This window comes from Sorex araneus, chromosome 3 (genome assembly GCF_027595985.1).
Source record: "Sorex araneus isolate mSorAra2 chromosome 3, mSorAra2.pri, whole genome shotgun sequence".
Lineage (NCBI taxonomy): Eukaryota > Metazoa > Chordata > Mammalia > Eulipotyphla > Soricidae > Sorex > Sorex araneus.
The window spans coordinates 31,487,980-31,509,012 of NC_073304.1; the positions used below are offsets into that span (position 1 = coordinate 31,487,980).

General features: G+C 58.0%; 1 protein-coding gene across 3 annotated transcripts in view; it reads left to right on the plus strand.

Annotated features, from left to right (window-relative positions):
- The first annotated feature begins 1,857 nt into the window (after positions 1-1,857).
- The window catches only part of ACTN1 (actinin alpha 1), a 100,385-nt gene continuing 81,209 nt past the window's right edge, over positions 1,858-21,033 (plus strand). For all 3 annotated transcript variants that reach the window (XM_055132724.1, XM_055132725.1, XM_055132726.1), the window contains exon 1: positions 1,858-1,991. In XM_055132724.1, the coding sequence (XP_054988699.1) occupies positions 1,887-1,991 (105 nt within the window). In that variant the 5' untranslated portion in view covers positions 1,858-1,886. The remainder of the gene's footprint in view (positions 1,992-21,033) is intronic.

Sequence of the window (21,033 nt, forward strand, 5' to 3'; positions counted from 1 at the left end):
AATTCTAAAACAGTCCATTCATCTGCCATCTCTGTGGCTCTTAAGCAGGCGTCCTCCACCAGGGACTTCTGCCCATACCTAAAGGATTGGGTTTGACGTCTGCCCACTGCAACCTCCAGGGGCACTGGCTTCACCTTCCCGGTCTTTGGCCTTTCAAGCATCCTGCTGCCTGGCCTTCCTGACTGCCAGCTTCTTTCTCTAATTCTCTCTTGCACCTCTGAGCTGGCATACTTGTGTCTTTACAGTTGACTCAACCAGCATCCTCCACAACTAAATAAAGTAGTATTGTGTGCACAACTTATTGAGGTCTACTTAAAGCTGTTCTGCGAGGGTGGGGGTGTGGGAGAGATGAGGGCCTCAGAGAGGCTAGCCCGGCCCAGGACGTGGGTCTCTAACACCGCAGGGCTTAGCCTCTCCTCTTACCAGACAGGTGGAAGGACACCCAGGTTAGGACGCCCAACCACCAAGTTAGAGGTGCGTGGTCCACCTTCTTCCTCCTCCGGTTACCATAAGGCTTTGTTTGTAGGGCATAAGGTTACAGAATTGGCACCTGGAGTCCCGAAAACTGGCTAAATACCTTTTCTTCTTCTCTTTCCCCCTCCTTTTCCCTTTCTTTTCCTTCTTAGGCCAAACCCCGGCCCATGGGAGCTGCTTCCTGCTCTGTATCGAGGAGGTCATTCCCTGCGCTGAGGGACGCATGCGCTACGCCCAGGATCTTGAAAGCAAAACTTGCGCGCCAATCCTTTGACTATCTCCCCGCTAAATCCTTTACAAGATCAATTCTCTCAGCCTCAGATTTTCCCTCTGTCAGATTGTTGGGGAGTGGGTGTGGATCAGTTAGTCCTCCGTCCAGTTTTTAGGATGCTCCTGCTTAGTCCACCAGTGGGGACCGAGAGGGGATCCCGTGAAGTTGGACGGCAACTGCTGCCCTAGAGCCTAGGAAGGGTCCTGGACGCAGCGGAAGCTCCAGGGCCCCCCTAGCGCCGCAGGTTAGAGGAAACCTGGTTCTAGGTGGCGGGCGGTTTGTGCCGGGTGGGGCGCCGACGGTCTAGTTAGGAAACTCCCCCGAAAGAAAATTCCTGTCCTTGTCCTCATCCCCTCTCGCTCCCTTTCTTCGGGTACCGACCTCTTGGGACCTGGGGCGAGAAAAAAAATATGAAATGCATGTTTGGGGTTTCCGCGCGTCGCTTCCAGCCTGGCCCTTGGGAGCGCAGTCACGCCAGGAGCCCGAGTTCTGGGCCTTCCCGCGTCCACTCGGCGGCGGCCCCTGGGGCGCCCCCCGTCCCTGAGCGAGCGCGGGGAGGCGCCCGCCGCTTGGGTCCCATCAGCTTTTCGCGGGTGTCACATGAGCCGCGGGGGAGTGGGAACCCCGGGTGTGGGCGGGGGCGTACGCGCCGGGAGGGGGCCCGCCCCGTCCACCTCCGTGCGCCCGGGCCCGCTGACGGATGCCAGGAATTCCCAATGAGCGGCGATGGGGGGAAGTTTGGGCAACTCGGCCTGGCCAATGGAGAACCTCGGGAGGGCTCTGCCCCTTCCCCCGCCCCCGCCCGCCTCGGCTCCCGCAGCGCGAGTGTGTCGGCCGCGCTCAGTGTGCGTGAAGCTGAGGTCGGGGCGGCCGCGCCGAGCCAGGCAGGTCCGCGAGCTGCAGCCGCCTTCCAGCAGCGCCGCGGTGGAACCGGGCGCCGCCACCCAGCCCTCCCCGGTGCGACCCCCGCCGCCTGCCGGGCGCCAGCAGCCGCGGCAGCAGCGGGAGCGCCAGCAGCAGCGGCGGCAGCAGCAGTAGCAGCAGCAGCAGCAGCGGCAACAGCGGCAGCGGCCGCAGCAGCCTCCGCCGCCCGGAGAGAAGGTGGAGGAAGAAGTCCAGCCTCCAGCACGCGCGCACCATCATGGACCATTATGACTCCCAGCAAACCAATGACTATATGCAGCCCGAGGAGGACTGGGATCGAGACCTGCTCCTGGACCCGGCCTGGGAGAAGCAGCAGAGAAAGGTCGGTGGCCACTTGCAGCTCCCGCGGCCCCGGGGCCCGCGCCCCCCGCTCCCCCCCGGGTCCCGGCCCTTGGGAACCGGTTCCCGGCGCTCGCGAGCGGGGGTGGCGGGGGCTTGGGCGGGGGGATGCGCGGCCGCCGGGAGACGGGGTGTTGGGTTACAAGCGCGGGGCGGAAGGGGGACGCCCCTGCCCCCCAGCCCGCCAACGCCGAGCCCGAGCGCCGCGCGGTGGCAGGCAGGTTGCCTTGGGGGTCTAAGACCCGGGCCCCCCACCCCCACCCCGGGCCCGGGGCTACAGCCGCCGCCGCCGCGCGGGCCCCCCGTGGGAAGGGAGCGAGGGCGGCGCTCTGCGAGCTGGGGCCGAGCCCCCGGGCCGGGTGGCTGTTTGCTCCCGATCGATTTTCCCTTTCCTTCCCCGCCCCGCCGGCCGCCTCTCCATATGGCGAGCGGTGGCAGCGGGCTTTCCGGGCGGCCCGGGGGCTTGGCCCGCCTGGTAGGAGCGCGCGGCCGGCCCGGGACGCTGCGCCCCCAGCCCAGCAAGCCCAGCAAAGCAGGGCTGCGGGGGGAAAGCGGGCGCCGTGGGGGATTGGTGGCCGCTTTGGGGTCTGCCCGGTTGGTGGCGGGAGCGGGGAGACCCCCCTATACAGACACACACACACACCACCTTCTGGGGTACCCCTGGCGAACCTTGTGGGGGCGGGGTCGGGACGGCAAACGGTTTTATTGCTTCACCCGGCGCGAACAGGGGGAGGACCGGCGGTCGCCTCCTGCCCCTGTGACCCTCACTCATTTCTGGAGAGGGCGAACTCGGGCAACTTGATCAGAGTCTACGGGGTTCCAGAGCCGGGGAGTCGGGGGGTGTCTTTCTCTCCGGAGGGTATTTGGGAACAGTTATTGGGACTCGCGCGTCCTGGGAGACCGTTCCGGTGCGCGCGCCCCGCCGCGGGGGCTGCGATCGGACCTCCAGCACAGACACACAGTGGCCCGTGGCAGGAAGAGGTCAGAAACCATTCTTAGGGGTGGGGAGGACTCCCGACTCTGCCTCTGCTTCCTGCCAGAGCTGTGAGCTCTGGCCCCAGGGGCCACGTACCCTGAACGCCCCCTCCCCCTCCCGCCCTGCCCGCTTCCATCCGGTCCCTCCTCATTTTACCCCTCCCCCCGTCCCCTAACAGCCCCCCCCCCGCCCCCCGTGCCCCGCTGATCTGGGAATGGGGGGGACAGGATGGCGCGTCCCTCTGGATAGTGCGGTTAGGGCTGGGCTTGAGGGAGAACGCTCATGTCCAAAAATGGTAACATTCATTCCCTTTTTTAAACTTAAAAGGGGGGGAGTTTAGGGAGCCGACTGAAGTTTTTTTTTTTTTTTTCAGCCAAAGGCATCCTGTATTAGCTCACTCAGGAATCCTAAGGCCTGAATCGGCGCCCTTTTACTCACTTCATCAGCCCAGCACGGGGAATTTAAAACAACGCACAAAAGGTTTCAGCAGGGCCAGGCGACCTGAGGCTGCGGGCCTCCTACTGGCCCCAGCCCAAGGTCCTTCTGCCTTGAGCTGCGCAGTTAACTTAAGCCCCCTTTCCCTTTCTTCCTGCTGGGTCCCCTCTGGGACAGGGGAGAGAGGTGACAACCCCTTACTTTTCACCCTAGTTCCCTGGAATAACTGGACCGTGTAGCTCTCTTCCTATTGGGGCTATTGTGTGCTGCAGGGGCGTCTAACCCTGCACAGGGACACACAGACTTGGCTGGTACCTCACCCACTCCCTGTTCCCTCTTATGTGGTGGGCAATTTGGAGCCTCCCATGGCGGCAGAACAACGGGCTGTTATTTAACTTCCAGGTGAAACCTTAATTGGACAGGAGAGGTGTGATGAGGGCTTTGGATGTCTGGGGAAGAAGAGGAACCACCTCTGTTTCCGGCTGGGGCAGGAGTGGCAGGGCTGCGCCAGCATGAGCAGTCGGTTCCTTTTAAGGACTCTGGGACATAGACACCTGGGGGCAGAAACTCATCTCCCCGGCACGAGCGCTGGATTGCCTCTCAGGACTTGCTTTTACCCACAGATGACTGGGATGACTGGATTCAGTGTCAGTGGGGGGGAAATATACTGAGTCTCAGCCCTTTCCTTCTGCACCCCCACCCCCGTCCTCCCCTCTGGGAGCTGGCTGGTTGGACTGCAGATGCCCCCGCCTGGGGGCAGCGAGAGGAGAAGGTCAGTGGGGAAGTTTGGTCACCTAGAGGGCAACTCAACTCTGCCAGGACCTGCCATGGGCTGGTATATGCCAGGCACTGTTTTGTTTGTATTTCTAAGCAAATAGTTTCATTTAGGAAATCTGGGTAGGGGGAGTGAGAAGGAATAGGAGTTCCCTCCAACCAGCATGCTGGTGGCTCCAGCACGGAGTGTATGCTTGCTGTTTTAACCTCAGGAATAGATGAGTTCGGTTGTACCTCCCTCCCCGACATACTCTGAGGAGAGGGGCCAGGGGTCAGTGACCAACCAGGAGTCCCAGGCTGGTGCCCAGTGGGGCTGGCTGTTCAGGCTGACAGCCTGCCCTCCCTTGGTCCTGGCCGGTGAGACAGACAGGAGGCCTGTGCCTGGCATCTGAAGCAGGCAGGGCCCTGGACCCTCCCTGACCCTCTCTGGTGGGGCTGCTGGAGGGAAGGGGTGTCGCACAATCTCTGGGTATGGCTTGGGGGGCGGTGTCCAGTCCTAAGCTCCTGCCCTGCACTCTTTGTGCCTGGCCTGGGTAGCCCTGACCTTGGTTTCCTCACGCTCTCAGAGGCCGTGGTCGGGGCCTAAAGTCCTCTTACTTGCAAGGATCAGACAGAGTCACTCTCTGCTGTTGCCACCTCCCTGTCGAGAGAGCGTTGAGTGGGGTCCTGAGCCCGCAAAGCTGCAGAGAAGCAGAGGGAGGGCAGAGAGGGAAGACAGTGGATATAAGGCCCCCAGCTAGGGGGCAGATGGTTTTAGCTCAAGGACAGCCATGATTCCTTGTAAGATCTGGGCAGGTTCTTTTGCTTTTCAAAGGTCTGGTTAGATTGGTCAACAGTGAATTTCCCCCCCCCCCCCATGCCAGGGATTGAACCCAGGTCTTTAGCATGCAAGGAGGCCTGCACTTTACCACTGAGCCATAGCCCTGCTGTCTTGTTTTTGTTTGGGGGCCCCACCTGGTGGTGCTCAGAGCTTATTTCTGGCTCCGTGATCAGGGATCACTCCTGGTAGGACCTGGAAGACCCAAGAGGGGGTTAGGAATTGAATCCGCGTGGACCCTGTGCGAGGCTAACACTGTACCTGCTCTGATGTCACCCAGCCCTGGTTCTTCGTGTTTGAGGGCTGCTCGGTATCAGGCTCCTGGGCCTGAGGGGCAGCAGGGGAGAAGACTCAAGTCCTGGTCTCCTTGTGTTCCTAGAACTTTCCTCTCTCAGTGGGTCCCGGCCTTGTTCTCACAGGCCCCGGTTAGAGGAACAGGTCAGAGAGCTCCCTCGGTGAGAGAAGGGCAAGGAGGAGGCAGGGCTCAGAGACTGCATCAAGCCTGCCTGGGGTCTCACCCCTTCTTCCAAGGATGCTTCCGGCAGAGTGAGAGCGTCGGACACAGGGCCGCAGTTAGAGGAGTTTCCTGTTCTCCCCAGTCTCCCCGATGTGTAACACTGAGCTTGAAAGTTGCCTTCTCCAGGCGTGGAAGAGGTTTTTGTGTTTTTTTTTTTTTTCAAATATTCTCTCTTTTTTGGGCCATGCCTGCTTGTGCTTGGGAGCTGGTCCTGGCTGTGCTTAGGGCCCACGGGGTACCGGGGATGGAACGCAGGGCCTCCCATATGCGAGGCAAGTGCTCTGCAGCCGAGTCACATCCAAGGCCCAGCGTTTATTTGATTATTATTTTTGGTTTTGGGACCACACTCAGCGGTTCTTGGGGCTCATTCCTGGTGGAGGACCTGGGGTGTCGGGGATCAAAGCTCCTTCCGCATGCAGAGCTCCAGCGCTTTAAGCTGTCTTCCCAGCCTCCACAGGCCCATTTTCCCAGGGTACCTGTGGCGCCCTGATGTATTCCCTCGTGGCTCCCTGCCACACCTGTGCGTGTGTGTTGGGGTGTGGTGCAGGCTGGAGACTTCATAGAAATGGAGCAGCATCTTGGCTCTGCACTTCCAGCTTGTCACCCTGAACCCTGTCACCTCTGCATTTTCCAAATCCTTATTTATAAACCTGAGTCCCTGACCCCCCCAACTCCTGCTGGGGGGAAGAGGGAAGATACGTAAATACTCAGCTTCTGTGGGGACATTTTATTCTTTCCCTTTGGGTGTATTCCTACAGGCACAAGTCCCAGCTCCCCACCCCTCCCCCCCACAAAGGAGCTTAATCAATATTTGTTGAGCGCATACATGTTGAAACAAAGAGGGCAGGAGGGAGGGAAGTGGTGGAGGTTATGAGGAGGCCCCGGCCCCATATCAAACCAGGAGGGTGGAAAACAGCTTCCCTGTTTAACAGTTTGGGGGACCACACCTAGCAGTGCTCAGGGCTTTCTCCTGGCTCTGTGCTTGGGGATCACTCCTGGCGGTCCTCAGGGGCCCATTTGTGGTGTTGTGGATTTAATGGGATCAGCTGCATGCAGGGCAGGAACTTGACCCCCTGCACTGCGTATCGGATGCCGGCGCCCTGTTTAGATGTGCTGTTTCTGCCAGACACTCGCAGGAGCTAAGCAAAGCCATTGTCGGAGTGCAGGTGAGAGCCCCCCAGTCGGGGGCTTTGGCTCTGAGGGCTGGAGCCGTGCATGATGTGGCATGGGTTCCATCCCTGGCACTGCAGGGCAGCATCCCTGACTACCATCCTGGTGACCTCCAGCACTGCCAGGGAGGCCCCCAAACAAAACAAACAAGGTAGAAGAGGACTGCAAAGGGGGGGCAGACAAAAAGTGGAACCAGACCTGGTGAGGGGGGACTCGGTCTGCTCAGGGGCTAGGCCACCTGAAGCCAGGGATCCTGGTGGAACTTTCTCTGAGGCAGGAGAGAAGTTGCTGGCTGCGAGTCCTCAGAGCAGGCACCCAGACTCTCCTGCCCTCTGCCAATCCCTGGTGCCTGTGGTAAGGGGTCAGAAATGATGCTGAATAACTGGGTAATTGGCATCACTCAGAGGTGCCTGGGACCCCATGCAGTGTCAGAGATCCAGTTATGCCCTCACATCTGCTGGGTATGGGCAGTATCTCCTGAGTCATCTCCCTGGACCACCCTTAATGTGAACTATTTTGAGGAACACAAGATTTTTCTGATTGGCTTTGAGATGTCATGTGTAACCACCACTACCATCCCCCCAGCCCCCATGAAGGGGCACAGGTTGGTCAGAATCAAACTTTATGAAGGCAGACCATATAACTGAATGTGGGGGTTCACAACAAAATTGGCAGCAGTGAAAGGTTTCTGAATATCCAAAGGCCACCAGATTAATTTAGAATAATAATAATAATAAAAGAATCAATGGCATGATGACTGCGCTGTCCCTGGCAGCGTGTGTCCACTAAAAGGTTCCTGAGTGGAAAAGTTGAGGTACCTTGGGCTACAATATGGCCATTGTATCGTCTCTGACCACCAGCTCCTTCAGTGGTCCTGGACCCCTCTGATGGCAGCGTTCCTTCACGTTGAGAGTATGCCGCTCACTTCCCCTGCTCTGAGCATTTCAGGCTTGCTCCAGCTGCCACGGCAAAACAAGTTTAGTTCTCTGAGACAGGCAGGCCTGCAGCCCCCTGGGAACTGACTGGTGGCTTTGCTGGGCTCTGCCCACCTGCTGCGTCACCTCCATCCTCCTTCCTCTCCCACTCTCCCAGCCCTGCCCTGTGGGGGCTGAGAACAGGTGTCCTGTGGTTGGTGAGGGGAGGGATGGAGGGACCATAGTTGCCAGAGGGTGTTGGTCCAGAACAGCTGACTGTCTCGAGACACATCTCCAGCCTGGAGCCAGACCTCGCACATCTGATGACCAGTGCACCCTTGTAGCTGAGAGTCACCAAGGTGCAAGAAGCGGCAGGCAGCCCCCTGCAAAGTCTGCACTTAGACCTCTGCAAATGGAAGAGAGTGGGGTGCCAGAGGGACGGGACAGTGGCTCAGGGCTTGTCGTGCATGCTGTTGACCTAGGTTTAATCCTGACATGACACATGATTCCCTCAAGCACCAGCAGCAGTGATCCCTGAGCACAGAGCCAGGAGTAAGCCCTGAGTACTGCCCTCTGACCCCCATATTTTAAAAAAACACACACAAAAGGAAAAGGAACAAACTCACATCCTTTGGTCTGCCTTTTTTGGGTCCTTCCTTGCAAAATAGTCATCATTGTGACAAGGTCAGACGGTCTGTCCTATAGTTTGGGGCTTTGTGGTTCAAACTGGGGCCTCCCCTTCCACTTCCAGGGCTAGGGCTGGGGCTGGACACCACCTGACCTGGGACCACAGACCACAAATGTGGCTGGAGGACCCCCGTGCCTCTCTGAGTGGAAGGGCAGGTGTGTTAGTCCATGCCGGGTTGGGCTCAGACCGGGTGACCCGTCTGTTTCCGCCCCACCTCCTCTGGGTGCTGACCTCGGAAGAAGTGGTACATCTCACCGTGGATTCGGGCAGTGGGGGCTGGTGGCTCCTGTCAGTGTCGTTGACATCATAGTGTAAGTGGAGAGGGAATGAGGAAGAAAGTCCGCCCAGACCTGGCCAAGCAAAGGCCAGAGGCATGGCCAAGCCGGTGTCGCAGGCACAGGACTGGAGCCCGCCCTGTGGACAGCTCTGTGGTGGGACAGACACGGGGCTGTGTCATCTGAGCTGTGGCTGGAAAGAAGGCTGTAAAGGATTTGCTGCGAAACCTCTTTCCCAGAGCGGGGGAATGGGAGAAGAAAGCGGGGAGAGGCAAGGGAGAGAGCGTTGAGGGCAGGACTGTTTTGTCGGTGGTGTTTCTGTCTTGTTTAGGGGCCACACCTGGCTGTGCCCAGGCAGCTTTCTGGTTCTGCACTCAGGGGTCACTTCCGGTGGGCTCAGGGGATCATACAAGGTGCGAGATAGCGAACCCAGGATGTGTTCTGGGCCCTGTGCCCTGCCTTCTCTGCAGCTCTCCATCTAGGGCAGGACTGTTGGGGGCAGAAGTCTGAGTATGACGGACTTCCGCCACTTGTCCCCTCCCTGGCCTTCTCACCTCTCTCAGTTATAGCTCTAACCCCCCAACCCTTATGTTCCCCCCTCCCCCCTCCCCCAGGCTCCCCTGTGGCGATACTGCAGCCCACATACCTGAGCCGCCTTCATGCTTTAGTCTGAGGTGCACCCGGCAGCTTTGTTGCAGCCCGGGGAGGGATGGCAGCAGGGCACCTTCCCTACAGGCCTGCTTCAGTCATACCCCTGCAGTCCCCCATGACAGGGGGCTGAGTTCCAGTACTCAGCAGCTGGAGACGGTAGGACAGTTCATGCTGCAGCTCCCCCAGGGAGGTCATGGCTCAGAGGCCACCGGCAGGGGCTCACCCCCTTAGCTTGGTTCCTTCTCCTGTCAGACTGGGTCAGCCCCCACTGGACTCCTGACCCCGTGCTGGCTGAGGCACTGGCGTCCTGCACAGTACCAGCCCACCCACACAGGGCTGCTCTCTGGCACTTTGGCACTGTGGTTCTGGGAGCAGCTGTGCAGACCATGACACAGCCACATGGACATCAGTCAGGACCCCAGCCCCTCCCTCCCCTGGGCCCCATTCCACCACCCAGATGGCACCATTGGTTGTCAAGGAGCTGGGGGGACAGCAGCAAGGCAAAACCCAGTTCTTGCCAGCCTCTCCGAGACAAATGAGCCAAAGAACAAAAAAGGAAGAGAAAAGATGGCCATTTCCACGTCCGACAGCCTGCACAGGGTCCTCCGCTAAGGCCAGAGCCTGCAGCAGGGCAGGATTGGGTTTCAAATTTGCAAACCCTTGCATATGGGGTCCCCCTTTTTGAACAAGCGTGTAAGGTCTCTGCTAGCCTGATGGCATCACATCCTGGGAGGAACACAGTTCCCTGGCTCACAGAGAAGCGAACTAGCTCAGAGCAGCTGTGTAAGTTCTCCGAGATCACACAGCCAGCAAGGTGGGTGGGGAGTGGGGGGTGCCGAGGGGCCGGCTGTGGACCTGACCTTGGCACTCCTTACACTTAGCTCTGCCACTTAGAGAATGAGTGGTTGCCTTTCCCAGAACATTTCACCAAAGACAAGCCTGTATCTGAGGCAGGACCCAGTGCGGGAGACTTTCTGGAATTAGATCGGGGGACTGTTTACACAACCCTGTGAACAGCCTGGAAACCCCCCAAGTGGTCCGCTTTAGACTTAGGGGTCTGAGGATGGTGTCTTTGTTGAAAAGCAAGGCTCAGAAATGGCTCAAGGAGGGGCTGGATAGCACAGCAGGTAGGGTGTTTGCCTTGCACGTGGCCAACCTGGGTTCGATTCCCAGCATCCCATGTGGTCCCCCCCGAGCACTGGCAGGAGTGATTCCTGAGTGCAGAGCCAGGGATAACCCCTGAGCATCGCCGGGTGTGACCCAAAGAGAAAAAAAAAAGGGCTCAAGGGACAAGAAGAAGAAAGCAGCTTGCTTACCGGCCCCCACCGCCCAGAGAGAAGCATTGCCACGGGGGGGGGGGGGCAGGAGGGGGGCGAGGAAGAGTGGCGGTGGGTGGACGCTCCTGGCCGCCTGCCTCCTGAGCCACACCTCTCCCTGGTGTCTACCTTTTCTCTCTGTCTACTCTGGGGCCAGGGATCCGGGTTCATGGCCGTTTCCAAGAGGAAAAGGATGGAGAAGCGCTGCTGTCATATACAGCTCCATGTGGCTTGCTTTTCTGGGAGTCTGCCCGGGCTGCCATGGCTGGGTGGGGATGAGGGGAGGGCGCCCCCCCCACTGCCCCACGTCCCTCGAAGTCCCACTGACTCCAAGTCCCTAAGCCCCATGGGGAGGGAGGGTCAGACCAGCAGAGGCCTCGGGCCTCCCCTAGGAGGCGCTACACACTCTCAGAGGTTGCCTAGCAATAGTGGGAAAGGTGACTTAGCCTGCAACGGGGAGAGAGCACAGAGGCAGCGGGAGGAGAAAAAAAGACAGCGGGATGGAACTGGGGAGAGTACGCAGAGGATGCCGTTACCCTGGAAACCGCTGCCGGGTCCTTGGCTACCGCGGTCTACTTCTGGGCTGGGATCCGCGCCTCATGGAGAGTTTGCCGGGTACTTGCTCCGTCTGGGTGGGCGGCGTTGGGGGGAAGGGGGAAGGGGGGCGACTGTGAGAACCCCCTCAGGCGCATGCCCCGTGGGGGAGACGTGTTCTGGCGGCCTCACTTAACATGCACAGCAGCCCTGGGGAGGTGTGTGGGTCGGGGACAGTGGAGACATGAAGAGGCTCAGCACGGAGAGAAAAATAGCAGGTTCCCAGCTGCACGGCCAGGGGGCTGGGTCCGCAGCACTGCAGCGCTCTGGGTCTCAGAAGAGAGCTTGCATTCAGTTTCCTGCGTTTTCACAAGCCCCGGAGCTGGGAAGGAATGTAAACACCACCTCCCTCCTGGGAAGGAAGAGACTTGGAGAGCAGAGGCCTCCGTTTTACAGCAGCGCACCGACTTGACCGGCACTGATTTAGAAGGTCTTGGTTTCCCAAGAAAGTCAGAAGACAAATGAGTTCACGCCGACAGAGGGGAGGCATGGCTGGAAACGGGCGTCATCTCCGTCTCACTCTTATTTTCCTTCACCGTGTAGCTCAGCAAGGGAGTTTCACAAACTTGCCCCAAATGGAGCAGCAAATAGGTTATGGACCAGACAGAACCTCGGAACTTGACTCCCCCACCCCCACCCACACACACCAACTGAGCTCAGGACTTCCTCCTGACTCTGTGCTCAGGAATCACTCCTGGCAGTGCTCTGGGGACTGTATTTGGTGCTCGGGATCAAAGCCGGGTCACCTTGTGCAAGGCCTGCGCCCTATGCACTGGACTACTGCTTCAGCCCCAGAATTTTACGCTGAACCAAAAGCACAGACATACCCTTTGCTATTATGGGGTTTGTGTTTTAATTGAGAGACAAGGCTTATATAAATGAAATAATAAGGAACCACAGGAGATAGTGTGTAATCAAGGTGTGATTCATGATTGTAACATTGTTTCTTTCACCTGCGGGTTTGCTCTGCCCATTAATCATGATAAGCGTGTGTGGGTGGGCATATTCCCATTTCATAGACAGGGGAAAGTGAGGCTCAGAAAAATGAACTCATTTAATCAGGCTCTGTCACTCAGGCCTAAAGGGTAGAGTTGGGGGTTTGGGGTTGTTTTTTGGGCCACACCCAGTTGTGCTCAGGGCTGACTCCTTCCTGACTCTGTGCTCAGGAATCCCTTCCCGTTGAGCCTTGGAGCACTATATGGAATGCTGGGGCTTGAACCTGGGTCAGCTGCACACAAGGCAACTTGCTGTGGATCACTCTGGCCCCTAAGGTCGGTTTTGAAGCCAGGAATTTGCCCAGAGGGTTGGCCCGGCTAAGGGGAGGGGGTGCAGGGTGTGGCTGGGCTGTAATCCAGTTCTCCTTGTGGAAAAGGTTGCAGAGGATTTGAGCAGTATTTGTCTGGGAGCCACACCTGGTGGTGCTGAGGGGCTCGTCAGGGGTCCCTCCTAGTGGTGCTGGAGGATCATATTGTCCTGGGGGGGGGGGTAGAGCATGGGCCTCCCCTCCCCCACACAAAGCACGTGCTCTGCATTTTTTGAAGGGGATAGGGCTGTACCCAGCCATGCTCAGGGGTTATTCCTGGCGCTGCACTTAGGGATCACTCCTTGCAGGCTCAGGGACCATATGGGGTACTGGGAGAGGATTGAGCCCCGGTTGGCCCTGTGCCAGGCAAACTCCTAACCCCCTGTGCTCTCTCTCCCGTCCCCTGCTCTGCATTTTGAGCTGCCCCTCTGGCCCTGCACTGTATTTCTGCACCCTCTCAGTAGGAAGAACTGTCCAGACTAGAATCCCCAGACTCCGGAGTGCCTTTGCCCCCTCCCCCTGCCCCCTAGTCTTTCCTGGCACCGCCCCCCCGCCCCCCACTCACCTCCCCCTCCCCCCACATTTGGAAACTGCCCTGTGGGCTCTTTAGACTCTGCCCTGCCTTCCCCTCTCTGCCTGTTGCTTGGTAACCTGAGGAACCCCACGGGCTTTGCTCCAGGTAGCTGACCCTCCGTGTTTGTTTTTTGTTTTAAAAGTCTGTGCAGGGGTCCGAACAATACTCCAGTTAGGGTGTTGGCCTTACACACGGCCGGCCTAGGTTCCATCCATCCCCGGAGCCGCGTGTGGTTCCCTGAGCCCACCAGAGGTAACCCCTGAAATAAAACCAACCCCAAGTCTGTGCAAGTGAGACACTAACGGAGGTTTCTGCGCCTGTTCAAAACGTTGCGGAGGGAAACTGGGGACAGCGGTTAGGGGAAGCAGCTCTGAGGGCCAGGCGGGAGGGCAGTATGGGGGGTGGGGGAGGAAATGCCCCTTCTGACCCGCAGCTTTGAACCTCTCTGGCCCAGGGTCTGAATCAAAGGCCTCACATGGTTCGGTTGAGGGCGGAGAGTTGAGGGGATCGGAGGGGGAGGGGCGGGGCTGCTCCCCGCCCAGTTTGCCCTGTTTTTCCTGTTTTGCTTGTAGCAGGCCTCTGGTCACAGGCCTGTGATTTGAGGCCAGGCCGGGGCTTGCAGGGAAGCATTTTTATGGGCCCCGGGATATTGTTGAAAAGCCATCTGTGAAACTGATTCTAGCCAACAGAGTGGAGTGGAGGGAGCCCACCCCGGCCCACTCCCAACCCTCCCCAGGTGCCCACTGTGGGTGGGCTCCTCCCGGCGCCCCCTAGAAAGGCACACTGGCCTGTGGGGCGAGGGGCTGTGACCGCTGTGTCTTTGCTCTTGTCTGTGGAGCGTCTGCCCCTCTCACCCTCGTCCTGCAGCCTGTCGGGGGCTGGGAGAGCAGGGAGAAGGGCACAGAGGGTCTGGAATGTCCTGTGTGGGTGCTGTGCCGGGGAGCATACGTGTGAGTGAGCGGGGATGTGTCTGTCTGTGAATGTGTGTGTGAGTGTGCATGGGTGCATGGTGTGCGTTGGTGTTAGTGTATGTATGCACGCGCATGCACGTGAGCCCAGGTATATGTATCTGTGTGTGTGCAGGGTATGTGTGGGGATGTGAATGCACATGTGTGTGCAGGGTATCTGGGTGGGGTGTGAGTGTATTGCGGGAATATGTGATCAGATGTGTGTATCCATGAACATATATGCAGGGTGTGTGTATGGGTGAATGTGCATGTGTATCTGTGAGTGTGCAGGGTGTGAGTGCAGAGGGTGTGCATGTGTGTTAGGGTGTGTGTGCCAGTGTATGCCTGTGCTGTGTTTGTGTTGGTGAGTGTGCTGTGTTGGTGGGTGTGCCTGTGCTGTGTGTGTGCCTGTGGTTGTGTGTTGATGAGTGTACCTGAGCATGTGTCGGTGTGCATGCCTGTGTGTGTATTGGTGAGTGTGCCTGTGTGCGTGCCTATGTGTTGGTGTGCGTACCTGTGCTATGTGTGTGTCAGTGTGCATGCCCGTGCTGTGTGCCTGTGTGTTGGTGTGTGTGCCTGTGTGTGTATTGGTGCATGTGTCTGTGTGATGCCTGTGCTGCACCTGTGCATATGCCTGTGCGTATGCCTGTGCGTATGCCTGTGCGTGTGCCTGTGTGTGTGCCTGTGAAGTGGCTGTGCGTGTACCTGTGCGTGTGCCTGTGAAGTGGCTGTGCGTGTGCCTGTGTGTGTGTGTTTGTGCATGTGCCTGTGCATGTGCCTGTGTGGTGCCTGTGTGTGTGTTTGTGCATGTGCCTGTGCATGTGCCTGTGTGGTGCCTGTGCATGTGCCTGTGTGGTGCCTGTGTGCGCCTGTGCTGTGCCTGTGCGTATGCCTGTGCTATGCCGTGTGTGTGCGTGTGTCTCTGTGTGTGTGCCTATGCTGTGCCTGTGTGTGCCTGTGCGTGTGCTGTGTGTGTGCGCCTACCTCCCAGAAGCCCCTGTGTTGTCGTTGGCGCTGCTCGCATGCTGCTCAGGAGTGGCTCCCTTTCAAAGGCCGCAGACATCCTCCACATCAAACATAATGGCCCTTTCCAGCAGAGTTCCCGAGATTTCGGAAAGGCCTTTCTTTCCAGGAACCCCGAGTGCTTTTCCAGACTTGGCCCTGGGTGCCGGGACAGGAGGAGGCGGCGGCTCACACATCCAGCTTTCCCGGAGCAGGGGAAGCCGGGGCCAGGCCTCTGGTTTCCTGCCCGGTCCTGGTGACTGGCTGGAACCGCTGGGGGGTGTCTTTGTCTTACAGGCACTGAGCTGTCTTTTTAGAAATTCAAATGATTTTCTAAACTTTGGTCCCAGTGAGCACCACCTTTTTATTTTGTTTTGAGGCCACACCTGGTGATGTTCTAGGGTTACTCCTCTCTCTGCACTCAGGAATTACTCTTGGTGGTGCTTGGGGAATATGTGGGGTGCCAAGGATTGGCCACATGCAAGGCAACTGCCATACCCATTATAATATTGCTCTGGCCTGATTTTTTTTAATTAATTTTTTTTTCTTTTTTGGGTCACACCCAGCGATTCACAGGGGTTACTCCTGACTTTGCATTCAGGAATTACTCCTGGTGGTGCTCAGGGGACCATATGGGATGCTGGGAACTGAACCCGGGTCGGGCGCGTGCAAGGCAAATGCCCTACCTTATGTGCTATCGCTCCAGCCCCCCCAAATTAATTTATTTTTAAATTAATCAATAGCAAACATAGAGGCTCCTGGCCTATTGTTAGCTCGCAGGAAGGCTACACTGGGGTCTCAGTTGTAGGCCTGCCTGGAGCACCTGGTCGGGTAGGCGCTTTATCATTCGACCTATTTACACTGTGCGCCCCACCTGCAAACTGGCCCACGCACCAGCACTTATGGCCAAGGCGAGCAGTGGTGATTTCAGCCCTTCTGCACTCACGGCCTGGCACCAGGGGTTGAAGAATGCTGGCACAGGGAGGGAGGGCATGGGGCCCCAGGTGCCCAGCTCTCTGTGGGAGGGGGTGCATGCATGGGAGGCCAGCGCAGGGGTGCTGTGGCCTTGGAGCATCTCTCCCCAGAGCCCCCGCTTCTGAGCCTGCCAGGCCCTGTGTTTCTCCATTTCTCACCAGGCATATGAATTCATTAATGCTTGCACACCCTCCCACGACAACTTAGCAGGCAATAAGAACATTTGGAAGGGCCTGCAAACACACAGTCACCACATCGTGTCTAGATTTCCTGCTCTTCAGGCCAGTGTGCAGACCCACGTGCATTCCAGAGAGTGGAGGCCAGGCATTCCCCCCAGTTTCTGGTGGGATTAGCCTCTGTTCAGAGTGTGGTGCTTCCTTCCTCCCTCCCCCCTTTCTTTCTTTCTTTCTTTCTTTCTTTCTTTCTTTCTTTCTTTCTTTCTTTCTTTCTTTCTTTCTTTCTTTCTTTCTTTCTTTCTTTCTTTCTCTTTCATTCTTTCTCTTCCTCCCTCCCTTCCTCCATCCCTCCCCCTCCCTCCATCCCTTCCTTCCTTCCTTCCTTCCTTCCTTCCTTCCTTCCTTCCTTCCTTCCTTCCTTCCTTCCTTCCTTCCTTCCTTCCTTCCTTCCTTCCCTCACTCCCTCTCCCCTTTCTTTCCTTCTCTCCCTCCCTCCTTTTCTCCCTTTCTTCCTTCCTTCCCTCCCTTCTTTCCTTCCACACCTGGCAGTGTTTAGTGCCCACTCCTGGCTCCAGGATCACTCCTGGTGATGCTCGGGGTACCACATGGGGTGCCAGGATGGAGCCTGTGTCAGCCACAGTCAGGATAACCCCCCTGCCCGCTGTCCTGTGGCCTCAGCGTTTTTTTTTCTGTGCAGTGTACGTCATGCCTGTCATCTGGATTTTTGCGCCAGTGTATCAGATATGCAAGGACTGCTGAGTGCCCCTTCTGCTATGAGAGAGGCATGTTTTGGGGATGGCAGGTGCCATTCACTGGTGACAGGTGGGCCTGATCTCCAGGTCTCTGTGCTTGGCTCTCTGTCACACTTGGGGCCCTGTGCCTCATCCGAGTTTAGAGACTGACTGGGGGATGGGGCAGGAGCGTCAGTCTCAGTTCTTGCTTCCTGCCCGTGAGGGAGCGTGTGCGCACACACTCAGGTGCCACCCACCCCAGGCACCTGCACCCTTACTTGCGTCATGCTTCTCAGACCGCCTGGTCCTTTGATGCCCCTCGTGTGTGAGCTGCTCCTGTTGCTCCTTGGTGAATCAGAGAGAGCAGTCGTGCTTCTGAAGGCATTTGTGTTTTCTGTCCCATGGCGGGGCTGCAGTAAGAAGTGAGTCCTGTTTGGGGGCTGTGTGCAGTGTGGAAGAAAGAGGCCAGAGGTGGGGCAGCCCGGCCCAAGCCCCTCTGGGCAGGGCCCCCAAGAATGGTGGTGGGGATTCATTTTCCTGTCCCCCGTCTGGGCCCTTCTCCCTTCTTCCCTGGCTCTCTGCCTCTCAGCCTTTGCCTTGCTCACTTAGTGCCTGGGGAGAGTCGGGTCTGGAGAGCTGGAAGGGACAGACGTGTTGGCAGCCTCTTGGCAGCCCTCGTCCCACTTGCTTTGGGCGCTGTTGTGAAATTCTTGGCATCAAGGACACTTGGAGGGTTCTCGCATGGCACTGATCTCTCAAGGACTCCATGGGGCTCCTTGGATGATTCTAGGTGGGGTGTGTGGGGTCTCCCGGGGTTCCTGGGTGAGCGCCCCATTATCTGGGGCTCCTGGAGGTTGTCCTGCTGGGACCTGGACACTCAGGTTTCCTTTCCCCAGAACACTGACGCCCCAGAAAGGGGGCATGGGCCCTGCAGGAGGGCAGTGGGTCTCGAACTCGAGCATTCCTGGGGATCCCAGACACACTCAGGGATCCCCTCCTCAGATGGCATTGGTGTCCCCCCTTTTCTCTTGGCAGTGGTTGATGATGCCGTTGCTGTGACCAGGGGTCCCGCTGGTTTGTTGTGCTTGGCAGGAGAGAGGCACATTCCAAATGGCAGTGCCTCTATTTGGCAAGTGGAGTGGTCGTACCCTGCTCCCGGGCCCTAGGAATGTGCATTTTTGGCAAGCGGGAGGGCACTCACAATTGTTGGCAGAGGCAGGAGACCTGGGGACTGGGGAGAGGTGAGTATGGACCCCTTCTGTGACCTATTGTGCTCTGGAATCAGACCTTGCTGGGATTCATTACCTAGTATCTCCTCTTGCTGCCCCCCAGGGAATAAAAGCCTGGCTCTTTTCTCTTTCTCTTTTTCTTTCCCTCTCTTTCTCTCTCTCTCTTTCTTTCTTTCTTTCTTTCTTTCTTTCTTTCTTTCTTTCTTTCTTTCTCTCTTTCTTTCTTTCTTTCTTTCTTTCTTTCTTTCTTTCTTTCTTTCTTTCTTTCTTTCTCTCTCTCTCTCTTCTTTCTTTCTTTCTTTCTTTCTTTCTTTCTTTCTTTCTTTCTTTCTTTCTTTCTTTCTTTCTTTCTTTCTTTCTTTCTTTCTTTCTTTCTTTCTTTCTTTTCTTTCTGCTTTTTGTGCCACACCCAGCGATGCTCAGGGGTTACTCCTGGATCTGCACTCAGAAATTACTCCTGGTGGTGCTTGGGTGAACCATATGGGATGCCAGGGATCAAGCCCGGGTCAGCCATGTGCAAGGCAAATGCCCTAACCACTGTACTATGCTCCAGCCCCAAAGCTTGGCTCTTTTCTAAGAAGAGACTCGGGATTGGGAAAAGGGGAGGGGGTGCCCCTGCTCCTGGAGCTTGGGGACACCTCAGGGGCCTCTTGCTGACACAAGGCATGAGGTCTTAGATGTGAGGAAGGTGCGGGGTCTCTGGAAGGGACCCCCATGGTACAGTAGGACATGTCTGGCTGTTGCTCAGTTGTCCCGGACAGTCTGCCCCCATGCAGGGAGTCAGGGGAGGGGCCCTGCCACGCCATCCCACCTGGCACCTCATCCTGCGTGTGCATTGCTAGGGGCTGGGGTGCTGCCGTGGCCCTCCCAGCCCTGCTTAGCAGTCCAACTGCAGTTTCCCCTTTGGCCAGTGGCCTGTTCCAGATTCCCCTGGGGCACTTACTGGCCATGACCTCACTCCTCTCGCTCCCCCCAGCACCTTTGGCTGAGCCCGAACAGAAACTGTTAGGGAGTTTCTGGTCTTCATGCGTAGGTTGGGGGTGGGGGGTGGGGAGTGGGGGCTGGGAGGAAGTAAACCCTGAGCCTTGGTTACCTTCTCCTTCTCACTGAAGTTCTGTTGGTGCCGAACCCTAGGGCTGCTTTTATCAGTCCCGGCACCCTGGGGTGTGGAACCCGCAGAGCCGGACCCACCGTGGTTCCCTGCCATTGAGGTGGCATTGAGGAGAGGGTGGGTGGGTGCTTTGGAGACAGCTGGGGTTTCTTGGGAGAAGCTGGACCTGTTTTTTCTTTTCTTTCTTTCTTCTTTTCTTTTTAAAAAAATGTACAAGTACTGCTATTCATTCAGCCGCTGATTAAACTGACTGAAAAGCCGGTCCTCTTGAGTCCGGCGATGGGGATAGGCCTCCTGCCAGGACAGCGCAAGGCCGGGGGTCTCCTCTCAGAGACACTTCCTGAGGTCCTCCCCCCTGTCGCACCTGGGCCTCACCTACAAAGTAGCAGCTGGGGGGCCCGTGCCCTGCTGGAGCTGGGTGTGGGTGAGCGGGAGCTGGCCTCCAGGGCCTGGTCTGCCTGTGTCCGTCCCCTTGCTGCGGGTGGGCACGGCCCCTGAGCAACGTCCAGCTGCCTTTTCTTTTGATTTCATTTTGGTTTCGAGCTCAGGGTTTAGTATACTCCTGGCTCTTGGCCTAGGGATCACTCCTGGTAGGACTGGAGGGACCACATGGGGTGTCAGAGATGAAACCTGGCAACAGGCAAGGCGAGCGCCTGAACCCCTATCCCCTCTGGGGCCCACTCCAGCCCTCTTGCGGGGACCTGGAGGTGGGGAACTGCCCCCTGACCCCAGCTTCCTCCCCAACCGGGAAGGTGATTGTTCTGCTATCACACAGCTTTGTTTTGGTTTTGGGTCCCGCCCAGCAGGGATGGGGGTGGGGGATGCTCCCTGCTCTGAGCACAGGAGGGGGCGGGGCGCGGTTCTCAGGGGCACCCTCAGGTGGCAGGGTGGCTCCCAGGCCTCCTACGTGCAGAGCAAGGGACTCACCCCGTGACTGTCTCCGGCCCACCACGGTCTCTTAGCACGAAGTCCTGGTGCCCTCAGCTCTTAGGAATTTGTTTTCGCCCTTTGGGGAGGGCACGGGTGGGCCAGGTGAGGAACCCAGAGGGGTGTGTGTGCCGGCACCTCGCACACGCTCACACACCTTCGCTCCAGAGACACCTGCTCAGGTGTGGCCGAGTGGGAAGCCAGGGCCTTCGGGGAAGAGGGGACAGCCTGTTTGCAGGCGCCTCTGCTCTGCCTTCTCACCCGCTTCCTCCAGGTGTGGGCTGGGGGCGGGATGCAGGAAGGGGGAGCGCACTGCTGCCCACTCCCTGTCCTCAGGGGCCACCCGTGGTCTCCACAGAGCCAGATCTCAGCCTGGAATGTCCCAGGGGGCTGGTGTCTGAGGCAGCTTACCTTTTACTTGGTTTCTTCTCTCCCTGCTGTGCTCGAGAGAAACCCAGCTGGGCTGGGGCGGGCCCAGTGGGAAGAACATGCACTGGGGTTCAGTGTCTGGTCCTCGCCAGCCCAGGCAGGTGTGGCCGCAGCCGCCCTCTGCGGTCCTGCTGGGCATAGCTCAGACAGGGCTCCCATAACAATAGCAACCCCCTAAAGGGAAAAAAAAATAAGCAGAGCTTGGGCTGTCCAAGCAAGAAGAGAGCCAGGCAGCCGCCTGACCCCTCCGTAGATGAAAGGAGGAGCTGATTTGGTCTGGTCACAGTCCCTCTGCCGTGAGCCTCCTCCTTTGGGGCGGGTCTGGGGAAGGACACTTAATTCTGGGCACTCAGAGACCAGCTTGTGGATCACCCTGGCTGGCGGGCTGTGGTGCTGGCCAGGACGGGGTTAGGAGTCACTACGCTCAGGTGGATTCCGTTGGTGCTGGGTTGGCGGTGGTGGCTGACAGATGGGCCCCTTGGCCGTACCCGCCT